Genomic DNA, 23,227 nt, shown 5'->3' with positions numbered 1-23,227 from the left:
GATGGGCTAAGGCAGGCATACAGCGCCGGAGAAGATGCCCTCCTGGGCCCTCTTGGTGGTCACCTCCTGCCTCCTCCTGGCCCCCCAAAACCTGGCACAAGTCACCAGCCAAGGTGAGGTGTATGGAGGGTGGAGATCACCTATACCCAGGAAGAGGGAGCCCTGGGAGGGGTGCAAGGTAGGAGGTGCCCAGCAGTCCCTTATTCTTGTCCATAAACACGCCTGGGAGGACCAGAGCCCAACTCCCCAGCTGTTCCTCAGGTGCCTCCTTGCTGGCCTTGGATTCAGAGCCTCTGAACTGTTTCTCTCGAACATTTGAGGACCTCACTTGCTTCTGGGATGAGGAAGAGGCAGCGCCCAATGGAACATACCAGCTGCTGTATGCTTACCCAGAGTACGTGCTGGGCTGTGCCACAGGCCCCTGGATCCGCCCTGCATTTACCCCGGCTCCTGTAGCTCCCCCGCCTCTGGCCCTATCAGAGGACCACATGCCCTCAGTAGCCACTGAACAGAGTGCTTTGGCCAGCCCCAGCCCCAGCCCCCCATACCCCCCAACCCCACCTGTCCCAGGCACTGAGTAGAAAAGTGGCAGTAATGGAAATAGAAGTTGGGCTTGGGCCCAGACCTGGGTCGCTGGAGCCTGTCAAGGTGGCCATGGAGGCAGAGCAGACTCCTCCTACGCCCACAGGGAGAAGCCCCGCGCCTGCCCTCTGAGCTCCCAGAGCGTGCTCCCCTTTGGAACCCGATACGTGTGTCAGTTTCCAGCCCAGGAGGAAGTTCGCCTCTTCTTCCCCCTGCACCTGTGGGTGAAGAACGTGTTTCTGAACCAGACTCTGACCCAGCGGGTACTCTATGTGGACAGTGTGGGTAAGGGCCACCCTCCTGTCACCCTGGCCCCTCTCTCTGCTGCCCTCAGTCCAGCTCCTAGGATCAGCCTGGTTTGTGCCCTTTGAGGGCAATGCGGATGCCCTTCATTAGCAGACCGCCAGAGCTCCTTCAGGACCCCCGTATCATTCTTGGCAACCAGAGCTGGACTTCATTTCATACCAGAGACAACCTGTGCCCCACCCCCCATCGTTAACCTGTTCATTTCCTCATTCAACGGTTACAGAACACCTACTGTGCTAGGTGACAAGGACACAGAGATGAGGGCACTGAGGCTAACAAACCTGCAGTGGAGTCACTGTTCTGATGAGGAAAGGAGAACAGGCCAAGGAACCTCCTTGCCCTGGCCTCCAAGAGCAATGGCCTGTGATCTAGAATCCACGGGCTGTCCCAGCCAGCTTCCAGCTCCCCTCCCTACAGTCCATGGGTTGAACTATCAACTGTGGCACTCAGAGAGTTCTCACGTACCCTGTCTTGCCCCTCAGGCCTGCCAGCTCCCCCAGATATCATTAAGGCTTCTGGCGGGAGCCAGCCAGGGGAACTTCAGATCAGCTGGGAGGCCCCAGCTCCCGAAATCAGTGATTTCCTGAGGCATGAACTCCGCTATGGCCCCAAGGATCCCAGGAGTTCCATTGGTCCCACAGTCATGCAGCTGCTGCCCAAAGAAACCTGCTGTCCAGTTCTGCAGAGACTGAACCCAGACCCAGCTCTGCACCAGCCTCCATGTGTTCAGCCCATGATGCTCCAACAGGATGGACCAGAGCAGACCTTCCCAACTAGAGAAGTATCCTAGCCTTCTTCTACCCCACCTTCTACATCCTCCCCCAGATTTTGCCCCAAGAAAGGGAAGGCCATACTTTGGGGATTCCAGACTGGGCTGGTGCTTGGGGAGTTAGTATGGGCTTGGGAGCCATATCAATTTAGGAATCTCCCACATTGGGTCATTCACACCAACAGAATTGAGTGTTTCAGGCCTTTGAGTTAATGGTGATTTCCCTAGAAAGCTCTGAACACCACCTGAAACCCACTCACCTGGCCCCTAGTCTGTGTGCATATCTATCCAGTGAGGAACTGGGCATCTCTCCACAGGTATGCTATGGGGCTTCAAATATAAGAGATGGAGGTTGTCTCAGTTGAGGCAGACCTAGATTCTGAGGCTGGGATTCTTCTCCCAAGGCTTCATCTCTAACAGTGAGGAGTGGAAGTTGTCTCATCTCGGGGCTCCAGCCGGGTAAATCCTACTGGCTCCAGCTGCGCAGCCAACCCGATGGGGTCTCCCTCCATGGCTCCTGGGGATCCTGGTCCCTCCCTGCAACCGTGGACCTGCCTGGAGATGCAGGTGAGTCAACACAAGAGTGGGAAGATGGGGAGGCGATAGAAAAGATCTCTAGGAGGTGTGGAATGGATATGGAAGCTCTAGGAACTGTGGTGCTTCCTGATGACTTCAAACTTGCCACTGGACAGAGTGAACCATATTTGGGGAGAGAACAAAGAAGGGGGGTAAATATTCCCAGTTATGTGGCTAAAGATGATCTGGAGAGTGGGAACGTGTTGGCCCTAATGGGACTTCCTTCTGTTAACTCAGTGGAAATCGGACTGCAGTGCTTTACCTTGAACCTGAAGAATGTTACCTGTCAGTGGCAGCAACGGGACCACGCTAGCTCCCGAGGCTTCTTCTATCACAGCAGGGCACGGTGCTGCCCCGGACACAGGTGAGAGCTGAACTGCTGATTGGGACGTCACGGGAGAGAGGCACGATCATGCAGAAGGGGAGAGATAGCTCTTGGTCCTCTTCACTCCCCTCCCTTGTCCCCAGACCAACTGGCCTCCATGCTCTCATCCTCCAATAGGTATTTTACCTTCTCAGCCTCTCTCCATCCCCATTGGCCTGGGTTTAGCCCAGATTTAATCATAGCACCTGAACCACTGCAACAACCTACATTCTCATTCACCTGCAGTTTATCCCTCATGCTGCTGACAGAGTGACCTTTGTTAAACTTTGAATGGCCTTCCCATACTCAAATGCATACTGAACCCCTCCACCAGCAAATCCAATTAAGATTTCACCTTCAAGAATTACCACCAAGCACCTCACTGATCTGTCACTCCCCCCACACCCAATCTAAAACCAAGTTTGTGTTTTTCAGATTTTTATTTAAATTCTAGATAGTTAACCTATAGTGTACTATTGGGTTCAGAAGTAGAATTTAGTGATTCATCACTTACAACACCCGGTGTTCATCACAATACCCTCCTTGATGCTCATCACCCATCTAGCTCATCCCCTGCCAACCTCCCTCCATCAACCCTTAGTTTGTACTCTCTCATTAAGAGATTCATATGGTTTGTTTCCCTCTCTTTTCTTCTTCCCATATGTTCATCTGTTTTATTTCTTAAATTCCACATGAATGAAATCATATGGTATTTGTCTTTCTCTGACTTACTTATTTCACTTAGCATAATACACTCTAGCTCCATCTATGTCATTGCCAATGGCAAGATTTTGTTCTTTCTGATGGCTGCGTTATATATATATATATATATATATATATATATATATATATATATATCCCACATCTTCTTTATCCATTCATCAGTCAATGGACATTTGAGTTCTTTCCATAGTTTGGCTACTATTGATAATGCTGCTATGAACATCGGGTACATGTACCCCTTCGAATCTGTATTTTTGTATCCTTTGGGTAAATACCTAGTAGTGCAATTGCTGGGTCATAGGGTGGTTCTATTTTTAACTTTTCAAGGAACCTCCGTACTGTTTTCTAGAGTGGCTGCACCAGTTTGCACTCCTGTCAACAGTGTGAGGGTTCCCCTCTCCCCTGCATCCTCACCAACACCTGTTGTTTCTTGTGTTGATAATTTTAGCCATTCTGACAGGTGTGAGGTGGTAGCTCACTGTGGTGTTTTTTTTTTTTTTCTCTCATTGTGGTTTTGATTTGTATTTCCCTGATGATGAGTGATTTTGAGCATCTTTTCATATGCCTGTTAGCCATCTGTATGTCTCCTTTGGAAAAATGTTTATGTCTTCTGTCCATTTCTTAATTGGCCTATTTGTTCTTTGGGTGTTGAATTTGTTAAGTTCTTTATAGATTTTGGATTCTAACCCTTTATCAGATATGTCATTTGCAAATATTTTCTCCCATTTTGGAAGCTGCCTTTTATTTATTTTTTTAGACTTTATTTATTTATGCATGAGACACAGAGAGAGAGGCAGAGACATAGGCAGATGGAGAAGCAGGCTCCCTGTGGGGGGCCGGATGTGGAACTCATCCCAGGATCCCAGGATTCCTTCTGGGGTGAAGGCAGATGCTCAACCACTGAGCCACCCAGCACCCCCCCCAATTAGGTTCCCTTTTAGTTTTGTTGATTGTTTCCATCACTGCGCAGAAGCTTTTCATCTTGATGAAGTCCCAATAGTTCATTTTTGTTTTTCTTTCCCTGCCTACAGCCACATGTCTAGTAAGAAGTTGCTACAGCCAAGGTCAAAGAGGTTGCTGCCTGTGTCCTCCTCTAGGATTTTGATGGAGTACTGTCTGTCATCCATTTTGAATTTATTTTTGTGTGTGGTGTAAGAAAGTTAAAACCAAATCTTGTTGGCTTTACCTACTAAATATCTCCAGAATCTGTCCACTTTTGTTCATCATTGCCATTCCCCTAGTAGGAGCCATCGTGATGTCTCACTTGAGCTACTGAGAAGACTTATTAACTGATCACCTCTTAAATCCTTCAAATTATTCTCCACTTAGAAGCCAGAGTTATCTTTTAAAGTGTAAAAATGAACACAACAGTCTCTGCTTAAAAATCTTCAACAACTCCCCACTGATCTTGGAATTTAAAAAAAGAAGAAGAAGAACCCTATTGTGGCCTCACAGAGTACTTAAAAGACTCAGCCCCTACAAATGCCTTCAGCTTCCTCTTACACCATGCTGCCTTTTCTTCTCTACAAGTCTTTATTTCTTCTACCTGCCACATTGTCTCCCACCTCCAGGTCTTTATACATGCTGTCTACCCAGCCCTCCTGTCCTAACTTCTACTTATCCTTCATGTCTCAACTCAAATGTCACCTCCTCAGGGAACTGGCTCCTGGTCTTCTTCATCAGGTCCAATAGCACCTGATTGTACCACATACCTCTCCTTCCTAAGTACTTATCATAGTTACAATTTTACATTTATACTGTATGTGATTATTTAACTGATAATATCATTCTGTCTCAGGACTCCAGTTGAAAAAGGATGATCTTTTTTTTAATTTTTTAAGATTTCACTCATTTATTTGAGAGAGAAAGAGAATGAGCGAGAGAGAGAGAGCACAGGTGGGGTGAAGGGCAGAGGGAGCAGTAGGCTCCCCGCTGAGCACGGAGCCCAAAGTGGGGCTCGATCCCAGGACTCCAGGATCATGACCTGAGCCAAAGGCAGACGTCTAACCGTTTAACCGACTGAGCCACCCAGGCGCCCTGAGAAAAGCTCATCTTGACTATACATGATCCCTAAGGGCAAAGTCAATGTCTGCTTTTACTCATTAATGTATTCTCACCTACCACAGTGCCTGGAACTTAGCAGTTACTCAGCAAAAATTGCTAAATTAATAAATCATGAAGAAACCGCCATTAACAGTTTTAATGTATTCTTGCAGTTTTTCTATGTACTTACACATATCTATAGATAACATTTAATTTTCAGTATAAATTGGATCACATTATATATATGGTTTGCCAACTTACTTTTTTTCCTTAAAAATGTGTCTTGGAGCCCATTGCAAAAAGATGTAACTGATTCTTTTTAATAACTGCACAGATTTCCACAGTCTAGAGGTGTCATGAATGGATTAAAGGGAAGCAAAACTGACATCACCATTTTTTTTACCCAAACCTGCTCCTCTTCCTTTTGTCCTCCATCAACTCAGTTTTCTGGGCCTGAAACATGAAAGTCACCCTGGACTTCTGCTTTTTCCCCACCCTCCAGGTCCAATCAGAAACAGTCTTGTCATCTCTACCTCTTCAGTATCCCCTGAATCCATCTCTTTTCCTCCACCCTACTTGCCACCACCCTGTTTCTGGTCCTCATCACTTCATACGTGGAGACCATAAAAGTGTCCTATTGGATTTCCCTGCTTCTAGTCTGCCCTCACACATTCTTTCCTACAAAGTGTGGTGACAGTGACCTTCCCAAAGTACAATGCTAATTTTGACAAGTTTCTGTTTAAAATCCTTAAATTGCTACATATTACTACATTACTACAATCCATAATTACTCCAAGACTAAGTTCAAGCTCCTTAAAAAAGTCATAAGGGGTCAGCCCCGGTGGCTTAGCGGTTTAGCGCCGCTTTCAGCCCAGGGCGTGATCCTGGAGGCCCGGGATCAAGTCCCATGTCAGGTTCCCTGCATGATGAAGCCTGCTTCTCCCTCTGCCTCTCTCTCTCCTCTCTCTCTCTCTCTCTCTCTCTCTCTAATAAATAAATAAAATCTTAAAAAAAAAAAGTCATAAGGCTATCCACGACCTAGTCTGCCCTCTGCCACTTACCACTCACCACTAGGCCCTCTAAGCTAAGAGCATTCTGTACCACTTAGAATTTCCCCCAAAGCACCATATCTCTTATCTGTGCACAAGCATATGCCTGGGATGCCTGTTTATCCCCTTTGCCTATCCTATTTATAGTCCAAAACTCAGTCCAAGCACTGCCTTGTCCAGGAAGTATTCTCTGACCCTCCCCATCTGGGTTAGATTGTCCTCCTTGATGGGACGCCTGGGTGGCTCAGTGGTTGAGCATCTGCCTTTGGCTCAGGGCGTGATCCCAGCATCCTGGGACTGAGTCCTGCATCAGGCTTCCTCTGAGAAATCTGCTTCTCCCTCTGCCTATGTCTCTGCCTCTCTCTATGTCTCTCATGAATGAATAAATAGTCTTTTTTTTAAAAAAGGGTTTTTTTTTTCCTCCTTGATACCCCTCAAACCAGGCTGTACACACCATAGAAAAATACCATCTGTCTGTTTTTCTACCATTCCCACTGGAATGAGAGCTCCTTGATTATTCCTCTATATATTCATAGGGCCTAGGACAGTGCCTGGCACATGGATCAACTATCTGTTGAATAAAGAAGTAAATACATAAATTCATTAGTAAATAATTTTAGTAATAGCTAGCCATTTAGGAATTGTAATCAGGAAGGAGACATGATTCATTTGTTCAATAAATAATTATTGAGGGTGGCTATGTGCCACACTGTAGAGTGCCAAATAAAACAGAAAAGTTTCCATATTGTTGGGGCTTCCATTGTTGTTGGCGGAAGAGGAAGGGAGGGCTGAAAAAGAAGTAAAGAGACCACGGAACAGGTTATATGACAGAGACTAAGTGAGAGCATGGGGGATGGGTGCTAATTTAGATTGTGTGGTCAGAGAAAGCCTCACCAAGGAGCAGACAGGGAGTGGAGGCCTAAATGGCAAAAAAAGAATGAGTCACATGGAGATCTAGAGTCAGAGTAATCCAGGGCAAGGTGAAGTGCAAACGCGGTGTACGGGGCACATCTGTAGAACAGCAAGGCAGCCCATGTAGATGAAGGGTGGCACACTGGTGTTAATTATAGGAGATGGGGACGCCTGGGTGGCTCAGCACTTGAGTGTCTGCCTTCGGCTCAGGGGGTGATCCCAGGTCCCGGAATCGAGTCCCGCATCGGGTTTCCTGCATGGAGCCTGCTTCTCCCTCTGCCTGTGTCTCTGCCTCTCTCTCTCTGTCTCTGATGAATAAATAAAATCTTAAAAAAAAAAAGAATTATAGGAGATGAACTGGATGTTATACTATATGGTTGCCATTTGAATTAAATTTTTAAAAAAAAGAAGCATTAAACAAAAAAAAAAAAAGAAGAAGAAGCATTATAGGAGATATGAATGGCCAGGCAGGGAGGAACTAAATCATATGGAGTCCTGTGGGCCCTGGCATGGAGTTTGGCTTTCATTCAAGGGGGGACAGGGAGCCACCGAAGGATTTCAAGCAGAAGAGTGATGTAATATGACTTTCCTTTTAAAAAGATATGTTTCTCTGTGAAATGATGAAGAAGTAAAGGTAGAAGGAGAGCCACCAGTTAGACGTTTGCCTTAATCCAGGCCAGAGATCGAGGTGGTTCATTGAATGTGGTAGTGGGAAAGGTTCAAACAAATGGACAGGTTGGTGATATCTTCTGGACATCCTCAAATCAACGTTTTGGAAGCAAATTCAGGTGGCTCTGTGGAGAACAAACTCCACAAGGGAGTGGTGAAAACGAAGGCAGAAGAGCCAGTTGGGAGGCTATTGTAATCATCTAATAGTAGAACATAGAGAGGTGACTAACAGGCCTACTGCACGAGATGAAAAATATGATCTTTCCACCAGAAAGATGAAGGCTCTTTGAAACAATCCTGTGAAGTAAGGATTATTAACCCATTTTACAGATGAGGAAATGGGAGCAGAGAGAAATCATTTACCAGAGTAGTACACCAATAAGCCAAGACCTGAACTCTAGGGCCCAGGCTATTTTCATGAATCATTTAGCTCTTTGCTTAAGGGGAAGAGGCTGGACACCAAAGTCAACTTCCGAAAACAAAACATCATGGCAGGAAGACAGAAAGCTTTGGAAGTTCATCCAAGGGAAGATTTAGATTATAATCCCTACAGGCCATATCCCGTGGGATGGGATTTATCAGGATTAGTATGGAGGTAGGTCTGGCTCAATGACTCCATGGGGATGATTCTTAGGGATCCCATTTGGGAGAAGTGTGAAGAGGAGAAAAATCCAGGATTACAGCCCTCCCGGTTCTCCCGCTGCCACTTCAAGTCACGAAACGACAGCATTATTCACATCCTTGTGGAGGTGACCACAGCCCAGGGTGCTGTTCACAGCTACCTGGGCTCCCCTTTCTGGATCCACCAGGCTGGTAAGAACTTGCTTCCCTTCTCCTCCCACACACTTTCTGCCCCTACCGCCCCGGACCCCATGCCCCAGGATCACCACTTCTGACCCATGGCCCTGGTGGCATGATATCTCATGCACAAAAGGGCTTAGGCCAGTCCCTGCTGGCATCCCCGTAGTGCTCATCCCCACTCCAAACTTGCAATGGAGGGAGGTCTCCAGTGGGCAGCTGGAATTGGAATGGCAACACCCATCATCCTGGGGAGCCCAAGAGACCTGCTATCAGCTCCGATACACAGGAGAAGGCCATCAAGACTGGAAGGTATGACCAAGGAAAAAATGCCCACAGATCTCACTATACAGGGTATTCCTGAGTTTCATTGGATCTGTTATCAAGAGTGAGGGCATCCATGTACCTGTGTCTGGGTTTGTATATCTATGTTTATCTGATTCAGCTGGGATCTTAACCTGTCCTTGGCATTTGACACTGCTGACTACTCCCATTTAAAGTTTTCTGCTCCCTTTGCCTTTGGGATATCAGTCTCCTGATTCTCAACTACTTCTCTGGCTGAACCTCCTCACTCTTTCCTGGCTCCTCCTTTTCCACCCTTCCTGAATATGTTATGCTTCCTATAGCCCCATTCTAGACTTTTTTCTAGATAAATATATATGCTCACCCTATGTAACTGCTTATAGTTTTAATGACTATGCATTAACCATCACAAACTTACCATTCCAACACCCGTATGGAAAGGAACTTCTATGCCCTAAGTAAATTACCTGAACTTTGGAAGTCTCACTTTTGTCATTGGTGAAATGGAGATACAACTACCTATCTTCCAGAGTTATTAGTAAAAATTAAATGTATAAATATTTAGCATACTGCCTGGCAGATAGAAGGTACTCAATATAACTTAGTTAAATATTACTTTCTCTACTTTTATTCTCACTAACCGCATGTATTATAACTTCTTACCAGACAGCTCTGCACAAAAGGCCCCTGGGACATTGCAATCCAGTATATCCAAAACTAAACTCCTGCTCCTCCCTAAGTTTATTTTACCTTTTTTTAAAAAAATATTTTATTTATTTATTTATTTATTTATTTATTCATGAGAGACACAGAGACGGAGAGACACAGGCAGAGGGAGAAACAGGCTCCACAGAGGAAGCCCAACATGGGACTCGATCTCAGGTTCCCAGGATCACACCCCAGGCCAAAGGCGGTGCTAAACCGCTGAGCCACCTGGGCTGCTCTATTTTACCTTTTTATAGGGGTATAAGTTACATTCAGTAAAATACATAGATCTTAAATATACGATTGATCAATTGGTACATGTATACACCCATTTAACCATTGCCCAGATCAAGATATAGGTTATTTCTAGCACCCCAGAAGCTCCTCCTGCCCCTTTCGGCCACACACATACCCCAAGGTAACCACTAGTCTCACTGTATCATTGATAAGTTTTGACTGTTGTTGAACTTAATAAAATGGAACCATATAGTATGTCTTCCTCAAACTTACTTGTTCCCTGACAGTGGCACTACCACTTACCCTGGAATCACCCTTGGCTCTTCCTTCTTTTCCCTTGTCCCTTCCCTCCATTTATTAACACGGAAGTTGAGGTTATTGTACTAACAGTCCTCAGATCCCTACCCCCACTGTCCTAGCTCATCTTTGAGCACCCAGCCTGCCCATCCACCTGCTTAGCGGGTTCCTGAACTACTCTGTAACCCCCAAGCAAGCAACTCAGGCAGCATGACATGCCTCTTCATGCTCCCATTCTCCCTTACTTGCATCACCATTATTGCACTAATTACTCGTAATTATTTACGGGTTTGCATGTCTTCCTCATTAGACTTGTGAGAAACCATGTTTCATTTATCCTCTGTCCCGATGCCTAGCACAGGGCTTGACATCCCCCGCAGTTATGTTTGCTCGTCTCCCTGCTTGTCCACACGAATCTGTCCCTGTATCCTGAGCACCTGGCATCCGCCGCTGGATGCATGTTACTTGTATGTGATGCATGTGAACAGTCTATGTGGCCCTGAGCATCTAAATGTGCCCGGGGTTTCCCGTCGCCTGACCCGGATCCTAGGGAGCACTTCTGGCGGGATGCCCGCGGGACCTGGTCAGTGCTGGGTGCACTTGTGTCAGGAGGAGTAGTTAGTTCTCGGTGCAGGTGAGGTCGGTGTGTCGGGCGCGTTCCTCTCGGGGCTCGGGAGGGCGAGGCGGCTCCGTCTCGCAAGTTTCCGCCGGGATGCATGTACTTTGCCTGGGAGGCCCTTTGCGGGGCGGGGATCCCCGGAGATTCAGGGCGGTAGGGCTTTGGCCCAAAGATGCCAGGCTGCCGAGGCCCCGCCGCCCGAGCCTGCCCATCGCCTCGCTCCCCGCCCCCCACCCCCCACCCCCGCGCAGGTGCTGGAGCCGCCTCTCGGGGCCCGGGGAGACACCCTGGAGCTGCGCCCGCGCTCCCGCTACCGCTTACAGCTGCGCGCCAGGCTCCACGGCCCCACCTACCAAGGCCCCTGGAGCGCCTGGTCAGACCCGGTGAGGGTGGACACCACCTCCGAGACCGGTGAGGGCCGCGCGGGGCGCCGGGCGCTCTGCGGCTGCGCGAGGGGCGGGGCCTGGGGCTGGGGGCGGGACCTGCGGGCCTGGGCTGGGCTGGGGCGGAGTCGGAGGGGCCGGGGCGGGGCCTGTGATGCCGGGGGCGGGGCCTGAGGGGCCGGGGCGGGGCTCCGGCCCAGGGCCGCAGAGATCTGACTGGTTTTGTCCCTTAGCCTGGATCACCTTGGTGACCGCTCTGCTCGTGGTGCTGGGCGTCAGCGCCCTCCTGGGCCTGCTGCTGCTGAGGTGGCAGTTCCCTGCGCTCTACAGGTACCGCCCCGGTCACTCAGGGGACAGGGGTGGGAGGCCTCTAAACGAGCATCCCAGGGTTACACTCTGCCAAGGACCGAGGACCACATGTCCACACCTGTGGCTTCAGCCACTTCGTGCACGCCTCCCCTGGGGGTCGCACGCCTCCTTACTCTCTAACGTGCCGCTATACGGGACACCTCCAGCAACCCCACCTCCTGACTCCCCATCTCAGTAACAGGGCTGCTGCCCACGCATCACGCAAACCCGAACACTAGGCACCTCCCTCCCCTTTATCCAGTCTGGCCTGGCTGGTCATCCCACCTCCTAAACCTCGCTCAAACAGTGGTCCTCTTTTTCCAGCCCTACAGACACTGTCAGGCTACAGAAACAGACCCTCTTCTGCCTCCAATCTAGCCTCCCACAGCCACCCAAATAATCTCAAATCCACATGAACTTGTCACTCCCCTCCTTAAGCCTCATTACTTGCTCCCTAGGATAGAATCCAGGCTCTGGAATGACAAGCAAGGCTCTGTAAAATCTGACCCTTGCCAGCCTTTCTACGTCCTCCCACCCTGTGCATCAGCCTTGCCAAACTGTTGGTGATTTCCTCCATAAGTCAAATGGTTTTGCTTCTCACTGCCAGGGACATGCTCCCTGGATGACTAATACCCCTTTATCTTTAAATAACTTTCTCCACCAGCTCCTAGAAACCTTTCCTAAACCTTCCCCTGTTGGCTACCCTCTTTGTGCCCCAGTACAGACATCTGTCACAGTACCAGTAGCATTTTACAGTGTTTATTTCTTTATGTATCTTCTCTATACCTTACTTGGTCATCTTTAGATCTTCAGCCCAGTGCCTGCCAAATAGCACACCCTTAAATAAATGTTGCTAATGACTTGCTTATGTGGGAAGACAAAAGCTGAAGAGAAATGTCATGGGAAGTTATAAACAGAAGGATAGAAAAGCAAAATATAACAAACAAATATGATGATGGAATCCACACCACCTCAGTCCTTCTACTGGTAACATCTTTTGGTTCTTGAAGACTCATCTCAGAAGGGAGCTCCTTCAGGCAGCCTCTCTCGGTAACCCTAGACTAGGTCAGATGTCCCTCCTCTATGCTCTCATCTCTCCTTGAATGTGTCTTTCTTTGAATTTTTAATTCACTCATCTGTATGAGCAGACCGGATTGTCGCCTCTGTGCAGGTAGTCAGATCCAACAAAAACAGTTGGGGGATGCTGCTGAATCAGGCAAACTCAGCTTCCTGTCCCCAACTTGCCAGATAAATCACTCCTCCCCTGGAAAGTGTGAGTGAGGTCGCAAAAGAAACCTGAAATGTTATTCAGCGAGTCTTTCCAATGCAGGTTCCCCAATTTACCTTAATCTATCCTCTTCCCAGAGAGACCACCTACCCCAGTAACTTAGTAATAAGCACCCCCCCCCCGGTTCTCTTCATTCACCCATTCAACTAATTTCTTGAGCACCTACTATGAGCCAGACAAGTGTGCTATCTATCCCCTAGAGATATAGGACTCAGCAAACAAACTCTGTGTTCTCATGGAGTTTATATGCTCGTGGAGTGAGACAGACAAACACAAACATGTATGATAATCTAATGTGTATACAATAAGCATACGAGTCAATAAGTGCTGAAAAAGAAAAATAAAGCAGAGCAGGAAATAGTGACAGGGAAGGGAGGTGGTACTGTTTTAGACATGGCAGTCAGGGAAGGCTTCTCCCTCAGGATGGCAGTTGAGCAAAGACCTAAATGACATGGGATGACAAATCAAGAGGAGCAGAGTGCTCCTTTGCAAGTGCAAAGGCCCTGAAGCAGGGCTATTTTTTGCATGTTCCCACCACTGACCCCCCCTTCCCCTCCCTCTCACCAGCGCCCCTCTATCTTATCTCACTTATTGCCTTGACTCTTGCTTCTTCAAGCCTTACTCCCTGACCTCGGCCTCACTCACCCCCAGCTCAGTGGTCTCCCCTTCCCTCTCAATTCACCCCTGTGACTCAGTCTCCTCTTCCTTCTCCCCAAGGAGCCTGAAGCACGCCCTGTGGCCCTCACTTCCAGACCTGCACCGGGTCCTAGGCCAGTACCTTAGGGATGCTGCAGCGCTGAGTCCGGTGAGTGTGTTCCCTTTGCTACTCCCCACTCCCAGCCCTGCCTAGAGTTGGATCCTTGCCCCACTGCCCACTTTTCCAAGGTCCTTGCCCCACCAGCATACCATCCCTGGGCCCTGCCCCCAGCTAACCCTCCTTCCTGCACAGTCCAGGTCTTGCCCCCACCACACCTGCTCTAATCCAGACTCCTTTCCCCACCATCTCTCCCAGCCCAAGGCTGCAGTCTCAGATGCCTTTGAGGAAGTAGAACCCAGCCCCCTTGAAATTCTACCCAAGTCCTCAGAGAAGACTCCAGTGGCCCTGTGTTCCTCCCAGGCCCAGATGGACTACCGAGGCTTGCCCCCTTCTTGCCTGGGGACCATGCCTCTGTGTGTGTGCCCACCCATGGCGGAGTCGGGGTCCTACTGCACCACTCACATCGCCAACCATTCCTACTTACCTCTAAGCTGATGGCAGGCCCCTCTCTCCCCATACCCTGGACAGATCCAAACCCACCAGACTTCTTTTTTCAACCTCCCTACCCACCCCAACCCCACAACACAAACATCTCAGACCTCACGTCCATCCCCCTCTGTCTGTCCTCATAGTTGGGCTCCCTGACACTGACAACGTTTGGTACTGCTGCTGACATAAAGCCGGGTTCATGTATTTGACTAAGCTCCTCTAACTCGCCTGTTTTCTCTCTCCTCCCTAATGCTCGACTCCTTGAGAAGACATCTCCACATCCTCACTTCCCATTTGCTCTTCAGACCATTTCGGTTAGTTCTTCTGCTTTGCTAAGGAAACTACTCAGGCCCAGTTCACTCTAAACCCTGTAATTGCCATGTCTGGTAGGGTCTTGTCAATCCTCAATTTATTTGGTCTCTCTGGGCATGTCATGGTGACGGCTCATTTCTCCTTTAAATTCTCTCCTACCTTGGCTTCCATAATATCACCATCTCTCCTGGCTCTGAGTATACGAGTAGTTAAAAGCACAAACTCTTGAGTCAGAGCTAGGTTCAATTCCTCTTTTACCTACTTGCTAGCTGTGTAACCTTGGGCATGTAATTTAAAGCCTTTGAGCCTTGATTTTCTCATCTATAACACAGAGATAATGACAGAGCCCCGCAGAGTTGTGAAGAGGACAATGAGCTGATCTAAGTAGAGCACAGTGCCTAGGACATAGTATGTTTATATCTGAACTATTGTAATTATTCCTTCCTGTTCTCTTATCCTGGCATCTCTCCCACCCCTTAATTATCATAGCTCCTCAAGAGTCCATTGCCTTTCCTGTAAGCTGGCCATTCCAAAGTTCTTATCTCCAGCCTTGACTTCTACTACCATACCTGTGATGCTTTCTGCAAGGAATTGTTTATGTGTCTGCCTCCTACTATTAGATGTGAGCTCCTTGAGGGCCACAGCGCCATGATTTATTTGTCTCTTTCCCCCCAGCACCTAGAGCAGTGCTTGGTGCAGGAGAGTAGGCCTTCCATAAATGTTTCTTTTTTCTTTTCTTTTTTTTATAAATGTTTCTTAAGTGAAGGAAATCTTTCTGGACAGTGCCACCTTGATCCCATGCTAAGCTCCCTCATTCTCTAAGCCATTCATTCGCAGCAGTAAATGTGCTTAGGCCAGGGGCACCTGGGTGGCTCAGTCAGTTAAGTGTCTGCCTCTGGCTCAGGTCATGATCTCAGGGTCCTGGGATCAGGCTTCCTGCTCAGCGGGCAGTCTGCTTCTCCTTCTCCCTCTGCTCCTCACTCCCCCATCCCCCCGCCATGTTCTCTCTCTCTCTCTCTCTCTCTTTCAGATAAATAAATAAAATCTTTATTAAAAATGTGCTTAGGCCATTCTGGTTATGGATTCTCCCAATTCATTCAAACTCGAAAATAAATGGTATTTTTTTTTTATGGGCTACTAAGCATACCCACTATGTTAATCAGGGTCTTGGCAGAAATAGATGGCACACTCAAACTGAGCATCTTGATGAGAGTCTAATAAAGGGTGTATTTATAAAGATGAGGCAGGACTTAGGAAAACCGTCAAGGAATAGTGCCGTACCCCAGGGCTAACAACAGCTGGGAACTGTACCACCCGTAGGGGGCAAGGGGCAAGGGGGGAGTGTGGTTACTAGATCTGGAGAGAGCCACTCTAAGAGAGGGCTGCCTGACTGGAGTGTGACCTTTGGTAGAGAGCCAACCTGTGACGCCATGGCAGAGAGAGAGCCAGGGGAATAAATAGCTCTGGCTCACTCTCCCTCCACCCATTGTTCTCCCCTGTATTAGTTTGCTAAAACTGCCGAACAGACTACCACAAAGTTGGTGGCTTCAAGAACAGAAATGTACTGTCTCACAGTTCTGGAGGCTAGAAGTTCAAGGCATCATTAGGGTTGGCTCCTTCTGAGAGCTGTGTTCATGCCTCTCCCCTAGCTTCTAGGGGTTCCCTGGCAAACGTGGCATTCCTTGGCTTGTAGAAGCATCACCCCCATCTCTGCATTTATCTTCACATGGTGACATTCTCCTTGTGTGTATCTGTGTCCATGCTTCCCCATTGCATAAGGACACCAGTCTCCCTGGATTGAATGACCAAAATGACCTCACCCAAATGACCTCATCTTCACTAATTACATCTGCAGTGATCTTATTTCCAAATAAGGTTCCACTCTGGGGTATTGGGGCTTAGTAATTCAACATATGAACTTAGAGGGAGTGGGGTGGACAAAGTTTAATCCATAGTATCCTCCAATTAGTAGAACCCAAACGGGAACCAAAGCCCAAGGGAATCCATTGATATAGGCCATATAAATCACCCTCACAAGGCACAGGGCATGGTAGAGACGGATATAAGAATATGTCTGAATGGGACAAATGGATGACATCCAGTATACTCATTTTCCTTCCCCTAGCCATGGTCAAGGTTCCAACTCTGGTCCTAGGGACTCAAGACTAGGATTGAGATCCACAGCACTGAACTTCTCACCTTTACACTCACACTTAGCCATCATATCGTGACCACTTTTACTTCCTAAGTCCATCTCCTCCATCTCCACTGAGCTATTGCTACAGCCTGCTAACTAATATCTCTGCCTCCAGTATCTCTCCTTAAACCCAACCTGTCTGCTGATTGATCTTCCTATCCATCCCACTCCATACCCCTAAATCTTTAGCTTCACTCTTCAGAACCTGATCTCTTCCTCGTCTAGTGTTTTCCTACCTTAGGATTAAAAATGTTAACATAATACCAAGCACATAGTAAACACTCGATGTTTATTGAGCTATTTTTATTATCATCCCAACTGGGCTGTTCCACCACTTGGATGTCACCTGTATTTTATTCCTTTCATGCCCTTTGCTTTCCTAGACTTGAGTTCTAGTAGGAGTCCTCCCATCTAACCAGCTCTTTGGCTCTAATTATCCTTCTCTTGTTCTCCATCCCCTCCACATGAGAAGCAGTGATCTTTCTTTCCTAACTGGAAAGCTCCCTGTGTTTTCTATCCCATTTCTTCCTGAGTAAGGTAACCCAAGCACCTTGCTCTCTCAGCTGGCCCTTGCCTGGCTTCTTCCATTTCCCTCGGCTCTTTTGCCTCCACCTTCAGACATGTATAGGCTCTTGGTACTGGTTCCCTCAAGCTCCCATGCACTGTCCCTGTCTCAATCTCAAATTTCTCACGCAAGTATCCCATGCTTGCTGCCTCTACACGTTCCCCATCCCCAGCCTTCTTTCTCCAGCCCTTTCCTTGAGCACACACTCTTCTGATCCAGCTCTCTCCAATGTTGCTGATGATTTATCGTCAATGGCCAGACCTGACCTTTTCTGTCATCATTCTTCTTAACCATTTTGCATATCTTAGAATGCCTCCCTCTTTACGGTCCATGTCAGTATAATTTCCACTGACTCCTTTCATTCCTTTATTTTAAGATGTATGAAATCCCTGAGGTTTTCCCCCTATCCTTCTTTTTCTCTATAGTTACCCTTACTCCAGAGGTTTGTTGGCTACGTCTTGCATTTAGATATGTTTTGTTTGGCTCCTCTCTATGCAGAAACTTACTGATTCCACAATGTCTAGCAGATAAAATCCCAATTCCTTAGCTTCACATTGAATTCCAAGCTTCACCAGCTTGACTCTAAACAACTTCTACATTCTCTGAGGTTCAGGGTCTCCCTGTCTCCAGCCGCAATTCGTCCATGTAATTGGAAATTAAAAAGAAAAAACATGAATACTTCAAAATCAAAATTAATAACAATATTAAGTTTGGGATAAGAGCCCCATATTTTTCTCTGTCATCATGAGTGATCTAAGGTAATTATTAGAAACATGATTTTTCCAGCCTCTCTCTGGGACAGTAAACAGCATATGATTAGGAGTGAAGGTGTTAGCCGGATAGTTTGGCTCCGCTATTTATTTTTGGCTGTGTGCCTTTGGACATGTTTCTAACCTTTTTCTAACCCAGTTTCTTTTTCCATAAAAAGGGAATAGAGTATCTGCCTTATGGGACCAAGGATTAAAGTCAATAATGTATGTAAACTTTTTAAACACGGTAGTTAGTGGATGGCCAATAAATGGTACCCATTATTATCTTTATTACTGCTGCTTCACCTCTAAGCATATTCACACAATTCATTCAGGTCCTTATGAGAGCGCTGGATTGAATGGGAGTCAGACCTGGCTTCCCACCAACTGTGTGGCTCAGGCAATCCCTTCCCCTGGGCCTTGGCTTTCTCATCTGTAAAATATGGGTATGTTGCCAGGATGGGGAGGATGCACCGTGCTCAGATTAGACTAGTGCATCTTTACAATTCTTGCCACCTCTAAAGCCCCATGGATGGAGGTAAGCCACAATGGCCCTCAGAAGGCAGTCCCAATCTTATATCTCCAGAAAGGCAGGTCTGGGTCCTGATCTTTCTTCTTGACCTTAAGGAATTCATGCCTTTCCCACCCTCATTTTCCCCCATTTGCAAAACAACAACAAAACAATTTTTAAAAAAAATTTTATTTATTTATTGGACACAGAGAGAGGACAAGCAGGAGAGAGGTAGAAGGGGAGGGAGAGGCAGATTCCCCACTGAGCAGGCAGCCCGATGCGGGGGGGCGGGGGGGACGGAGGGGCTCCATCCCAGGACCCTGGGGTCATGACCTGAGCCCAAGGCAGCCGCTCAACCCCACCGACTGAGCCACCCGGGCGCCCCACAAAACCACGTTTCACGCGTGCTGCTCCTTCCTAGCAGTGCTCCCGCAGGCACCAAGCTAACAAGCTAATAGCTCTGGCTTCTTTCCGCTCCTGAGCTGCCCAACCACTTCCCCGCCCCTGCCCACCTGCCGCCTCTCCCTCCTCTGAACGGCTCGGGGCTGTGGGGCCCTCCACCGAGTTCCGGCACTTCCGTAGCATCAATACCACCCACGGGCCGGCCTCAAGGCGAAGGGCCGACGCGGGGAAGGAATGAATGGAAGCGGCTCCGGAGGGCGCAGGCCCCGCCCCGGCCCCGCCCCCAGGCCCCTAGGCCCCGCCCCTCTCGCCTTCAGACTCCGGGCCTCCGGGGACCAGCCTTAACCCTCTCGCCCTTCGAATCACGCTCCGCGGCTGGATTCTCGTGAGATCTGCGGCTCGCACCGGAAGCCCCGCCTCCCGTGCCGTCAAAGGCCAATGGGCGAAGGCGACGGTTGCGACGGTTGGGTTTTGAAGGAGCCAATGAGTGCTCGGAGCGGAGAGTTTAAGGAGCGCAGGCCGGCGCGGCGGAGGCCGGTCGGCGATTGGAGCCCGCTGGGAGCTGCAGGTGGGAGGCCGTCGCGGGGCGCGGGCGGGGCGCGGCCGGGGTGGCCCGGGCTGAGCGCGGTCGCGTCTTCCCCCAGGACTCGGCGGGCACCGCGTCCATGGCGCAGTTCGTGTTCGAGAGCGACCTGCACTCGCTGCTGCAGCTGGACGCGCCCATCCCCAATGCGCCCCCCGCGCGCTGGCAGCGCAAGGCCAGGGAGGCCGCAGGCCCGGCGCCTTCGCCCATGCGGGCGGCCAACCGGTCCCACAGCGCCGGCAGGACCCCCGGCCGGACTCCGGGTCAGTGGGGTGCGGCGGGCCGCGGGGGAGGGAGGCGGGCCGGCCGACAGCGCCCCAGGAGCCTGCTCCCACTCTCGGCCTCCCTCTCCCCGCGCCAGGCAAGTCCAGCTCCAAGGCTCAGACCACTCCCAGCAAACCCGGCGGGGACCGCTACATCCCCCATCGCAGTGCTTCCCAGATGGAGGTGGCCAGTTTCCTCCTGAGCAAGGAAAACCAGCCTGAAGAGAGCCACACGCCCACCAAGAAGGTACGTGATCCAGAGGGGTTTGGAGCCCAACACCAGCCCGTGCACCCTGGACCATGCATCCTGCCTCACGCCCACCCTGTGTGCCAGGAACATCAGAAAGCCTGGGCTCTGAACCTGAACGGTTTTGACGTGGAGGAAGCCAAGATCCTGCGGCTCAGTGGAAAACCACAGAATGCCCCAGAGGGTAAGACCTGAAGTTCTTGTTTCCGGGAGGGAGGTGTCAGCACGACCCTTAGTCTGCTCCTCCCACCTAAGACTGTGGTGAGGGCAGGTGTTGATCTGACCTTCCAGGCTAGGGGCCGTGGGAGGAGCCCGTTGTCCCACTGTGTGGGCCCGCTGGGTTGCCACAGGTTACCAGAACAGACTGAAAGTGCTGTACAGCCAGAAGGCCACGCCTGGCTCCACCCGGAAGACCTGCCGTTACATTCCCTCCCTGCCAGACCGAATCCTGGACGCCCCTGAAATCCGGAATGACTACTGTGAGTGCAGCCTTCCCCTTGCCCATTCATTGGATGGAGGGAGAGGGCCTGGGCACCGGGCACACGGGGAAGCTCATGCTCCCCCTCCCCGTCCCCCTTCCCTGCTCTGTCAGACCTGAACCTTGTGGACTGGAGCTCTGGGAATGTGCTGGCTGTGGCGTTGGACAACAGTGTGTACTTGTGGAGTGCTAGCTCCGGTGACATCTTGCAGCTGCTGCAGATGGAGCAGCCTGGGGAGTACATATCTTCTGTGGCCTGGATCAAGGAGGGCAACTACCTGGCTGTGGGCACCAGCAGTGCTGAGGTGCAGGTGAGACCCGTCCCTCTGCCGCAGGCCTGTGGTGCACAGACCCAGGGGGCTTGTCTGGCAGGAGCGGGGTGGGACACCAGCAGTGCCCCTGTGGGCACCAGTGGCACGTCGCAGTGTCTGATCCTAGCAGCCTTCTCTCTCCAGCTGTGGGACGTGCAGCAGCAGAAGCGGCTTCGAAACATGACCGGTCATTCTGCCCGAGTGAGCTCCCTGTGCTGGAACAGCTATATCTTGTCCAGGTGTGTGGTTTTAGCTGGTCTGTTGCAAAACCTGTCTGATTTTTGCCAGCTCTCCCCAGAGATGCACCTGTGAACTGAAGCAACTCAGTCCTGCTGGCAGTGTGTGGCACTGCCGCTGACCCTCGTTCCGTTCCCTTCCCTCAGTGGCTCACGTTCTGGCCACATCCATCACCATGATGTTCGGGTCGCAGAACACCATGTGGCCACACTGAGTGGCCACAGCCAGGAGGTGTGTGGACTGCGCTGGGCCCCAGATGGACGACATTTGGCCAGCGGTGGCAACGACAACTTGGTCAATGTGTGGCCTAGTGCTCCTGGAGAGGGTGGCTGGGTGCCCCTGCAGACATTCACCCAGCACCAAGGGGCAGTCAAGGTGAGAGTGGGGCTGGGTTGGGTCCTCTGCAGACCCTCACCCGGAACCTGGGAGACGGGATGGTAGTTTTGGACAGAATTACCCTGTGACCCCAGTAGCTCCTTGTCTAGCCCCTGTACCTGCTGATTCCACGTTTATCCTACCTAGGCTGTAGCTTGGTGTCCGTGGCAGTCCAATGTCCTGGCAACTGGAGGGGGCACCAGTGACCGACACATTCGCATCTGGAATGTCTGCTCTGGGGCCTGCCTGAGTGCCGTGGATGCTCAATCCCAGGTAGTCTTTTACCTAGCCTCTCCCTCCCAGAAGCAGTCTTACTCTGTTTAGTCTTCCTTGGGCAACTGTCCCCACTAGTGGCTTCGCCGATTCTATACCCTGATGATTTCCAGAATTGTGACTTCACTCTCGCTCAAGAGGTCAGGACCATACTGATATGTGCGGCTTAACTCCAACCTCAGTCCTGTAGGTGGCAACGCCCTAATATGTCCTAAATTAAGTTTGTCGCTTCTTGTCTCTCTGAAATGTGTTCCTCTTACATTGTTTGAGAGGGCTAGAACCTACTCAGGAATCTGCAAGACTTCCTAGAATCTTTCATCGTCTCTTCATCTAGTCACCGAAACATAGCATTTCTTTTTCTTTTTTTTTTTTTCCTGGGCTCAAAGGCACACCCTGTCCTGCAGGACGCCCCCTCCCCCGAAACATAGCATTTTTACCTCAGGATCATTCACATGTGTCCCCTCCCCTCGAGGTCACTCTTCTTCCCAGCGGAGGCCCATTTCAAGAACTGTGGTGGTTCGGGTCCGAGTCTGGCACCTGGCGGGGCCCCTGATACTCCAGTGGACTTAGGTCTCATTTGGATAGTGTTGCTCTATGTTGTGCCCTCACCTCAACCCCTCTCCACAGGTGTGCTCCATCCTCTGGTCTCCCCACTACAAGGAGCTCATCTCTGGCCATGGCTTTGCCCAGAACCAGTTGGTTATTTGGAAATACCCAACCATGGCCAAGGTGGCTGAGCTTAAAGGTAGGTGCTAAGCGACAAGCCAGACACAGAAGGCTACATGTTGCATGTGGCTGATCACATGAAATGTCCAAAGAGGCAAATGCAAAGAAAGAAAACAGATTGATGGTTGCTGGGGGCTGGGGGGGAGGGGAGAGGTGAGGAGAGACTTTATTTAGGGAGTGATGAAAACATTGTGCAATTAGTGTCGTGATGGGGTTGCACAACTTTGTGAATATACTAAAAACCAACCAATTGTGTACTCTAAAGGGAAGAATTCTGTGGTATGTGAATGGTCTCAGAGGTGTTCTAAAAAACAAAAGGAATGTGGCCCTCCACACTGGCGGCTGGAGGTGTGTCTATACTCCCATGCACTCATTTGTTCCCTCCTCGTGCCTCAGGTCACACTGCCCGGGTACTCAGCCTGACCATGAGCCCGGACGGGGCCACTGTGGCCTCAGCGGCCGCAGATGAGACCCTGCGGCTATGGCGCTGCTTTGAGTTGGATCCTGCGCGGCGGCGGGAACGGGAGAAGGCCAGCGCGGCCAAGAGCAGCCTCATCCACCAAGGCATCCGTTGAGGACCAACTCATTATCCCAGTTTTTTGTTTTTGTTTCTTTTTTATTTTTCTAATAAAGTCATGTCTCCCTCTCTTCTCCTCGCATGAGCTCTGTCCAAGCAGCCTTCCCCAGAGCTCCTGTCCACTGTCCTCAGAGCCAGAACCATCCCTCCTGTTTGCAGACAGGGCTGGCACCTCTTCATTCACACATGTACACACGCAGCCTG

The 23,227-nt window shown here is 49.9% G+C and overlaps 2 protein-coding genes across 3 annotated transcripts; both read left to right on the top strand.

Moving 5' to 3' along the window:
• MPL (MPL proto-oncogene, thrombopoietin receptor) lies at window positions 1-18,828 on the top strand. 2 transcript variants are annotated; one of them, XM_077845375.1, is made up of 12 exons: window positions 1-113; window positions 262-394; window positions 689-867; window positions 1,371-1,669; window positions 2,062-2,224; window positions 2,471-2,597; window positions 8,628-8,806; window positions 8,961-9,103; window positions 11,204-11,363; window positions 11,569-11,665; window positions 13,689-13,776; window positions 14,487-18,828. In XM_077845375.1, exons 1-12 carry the CDS (start codon window positions 35-37, stop codon window positions 14,580-14,582), a joined length of 1,743 nt encoding a protein of 580 aa, XP_077701501.1. In that variant the 5' UTR covers window positions 1-34; the 3' UTR covers window positions 14,583-18,828. The 2 variants fall into 2 exon arrangements, with proteins under 2 accessions (XP_077701501.1, XP_077701499.1); XM_077845373.1 differs by having other exon boundaries at window positions 13,984-18,828.
• A 565-nt stretch (window positions 18,829-19,393) lies between these two features.
• CDC20 (cell division cycle 20) lies at window positions 19,394-23,094 on the top strand. Its single transcript, XM_077845376.1, has 11 exons — window positions 19,394-19,521; window positions 19,598-19,799; window positions 19,898-20,046; window positions 20,134-20,230; window positions 20,397-20,525; window positions 20,639-20,835; window positions 20,980-21,074; window positions 21,219-21,447; window positions 21,595-21,720; window positions 22,348-22,465; window positions 22,843-23,094. Exons 2-11 carry the CDS (start codon window positions 19,619-19,621, stop codon window positions 23,019-23,021), a joined length of 1,500 nt encoding a protein of 499 aa, XP_077701502.1. The 5' UTR covers window positions 19,394-19,521; window positions 19,598-19,618; the 3' UTR covers window positions 23,022-23,094.
• The last annotated feature ends 133 nt before the right edge of the window (window positions 23,095-23,227 follow it).

This window comes from Canis aureus, chromosome 13 (genome assembly GCF_053574225.1).
Source record: "Canis aureus isolate CA01 chromosome 13, VMU_Caureus_v.1.0, whole genome shotgun sequence".
NCBI classification, from domain to species: Eukaryota; Metazoa; Chordata; class Mammalia; order Carnivora; family Canidae; genus Canis; species Canis aureus.
The sequence above is the reverse complement of the archived record's forward strand: the minus strand, read 5'-3'. Positions and strand labels throughout refer to the sequence as shown.

Bases quoted from the DNA above. Each gene is read 5' to 3' on its own strand.
- CDC20 (XM_077845376.1), top strand. From the start codon at position 19,619: ATGGCGCAGTTCGTGTTCGAGAGCGACCTGCACTCGCTGCTGCAGCTG. The intron at 19,800-19,897 runs GTCAGTGGGGTG...TCCCCGCGCCAG, and splicing joins GACCCCCGGCCGGACTCCGG to GCAAGTCCAGCTCCAAGGCT. The intron at 20,836-20,979 runs GTGAGACCCGTC...TTCTCTCTCCAG, and splicing joins CCAGCAGTGCTGAGGTGCAG to CTGTGGGACGTGCAGCAGCA.
- MPL (XM_077845373.1), top strand. From the start codon at position 35: ATGCCCTCCTGGGCCCTCTTGGTGGTCACCTCCTGCCTCCTCCTGGCC. The intron at 11,666-13,688 runs GTACCGCCCCGG...CTTCTCCCCAAG, and splicing joins CAGTTCCCTGCGCTCTACAG to GAGCCTGAAGCACGCCCTGT. The intron at 13,777-13,983 runs GTGAGTGTGTTC...CATCTCTCCCAG, and splicing joins ATGCTGCAGCGCTGAGTCCG to CCCAAGGCTGCAGTCTCAGA.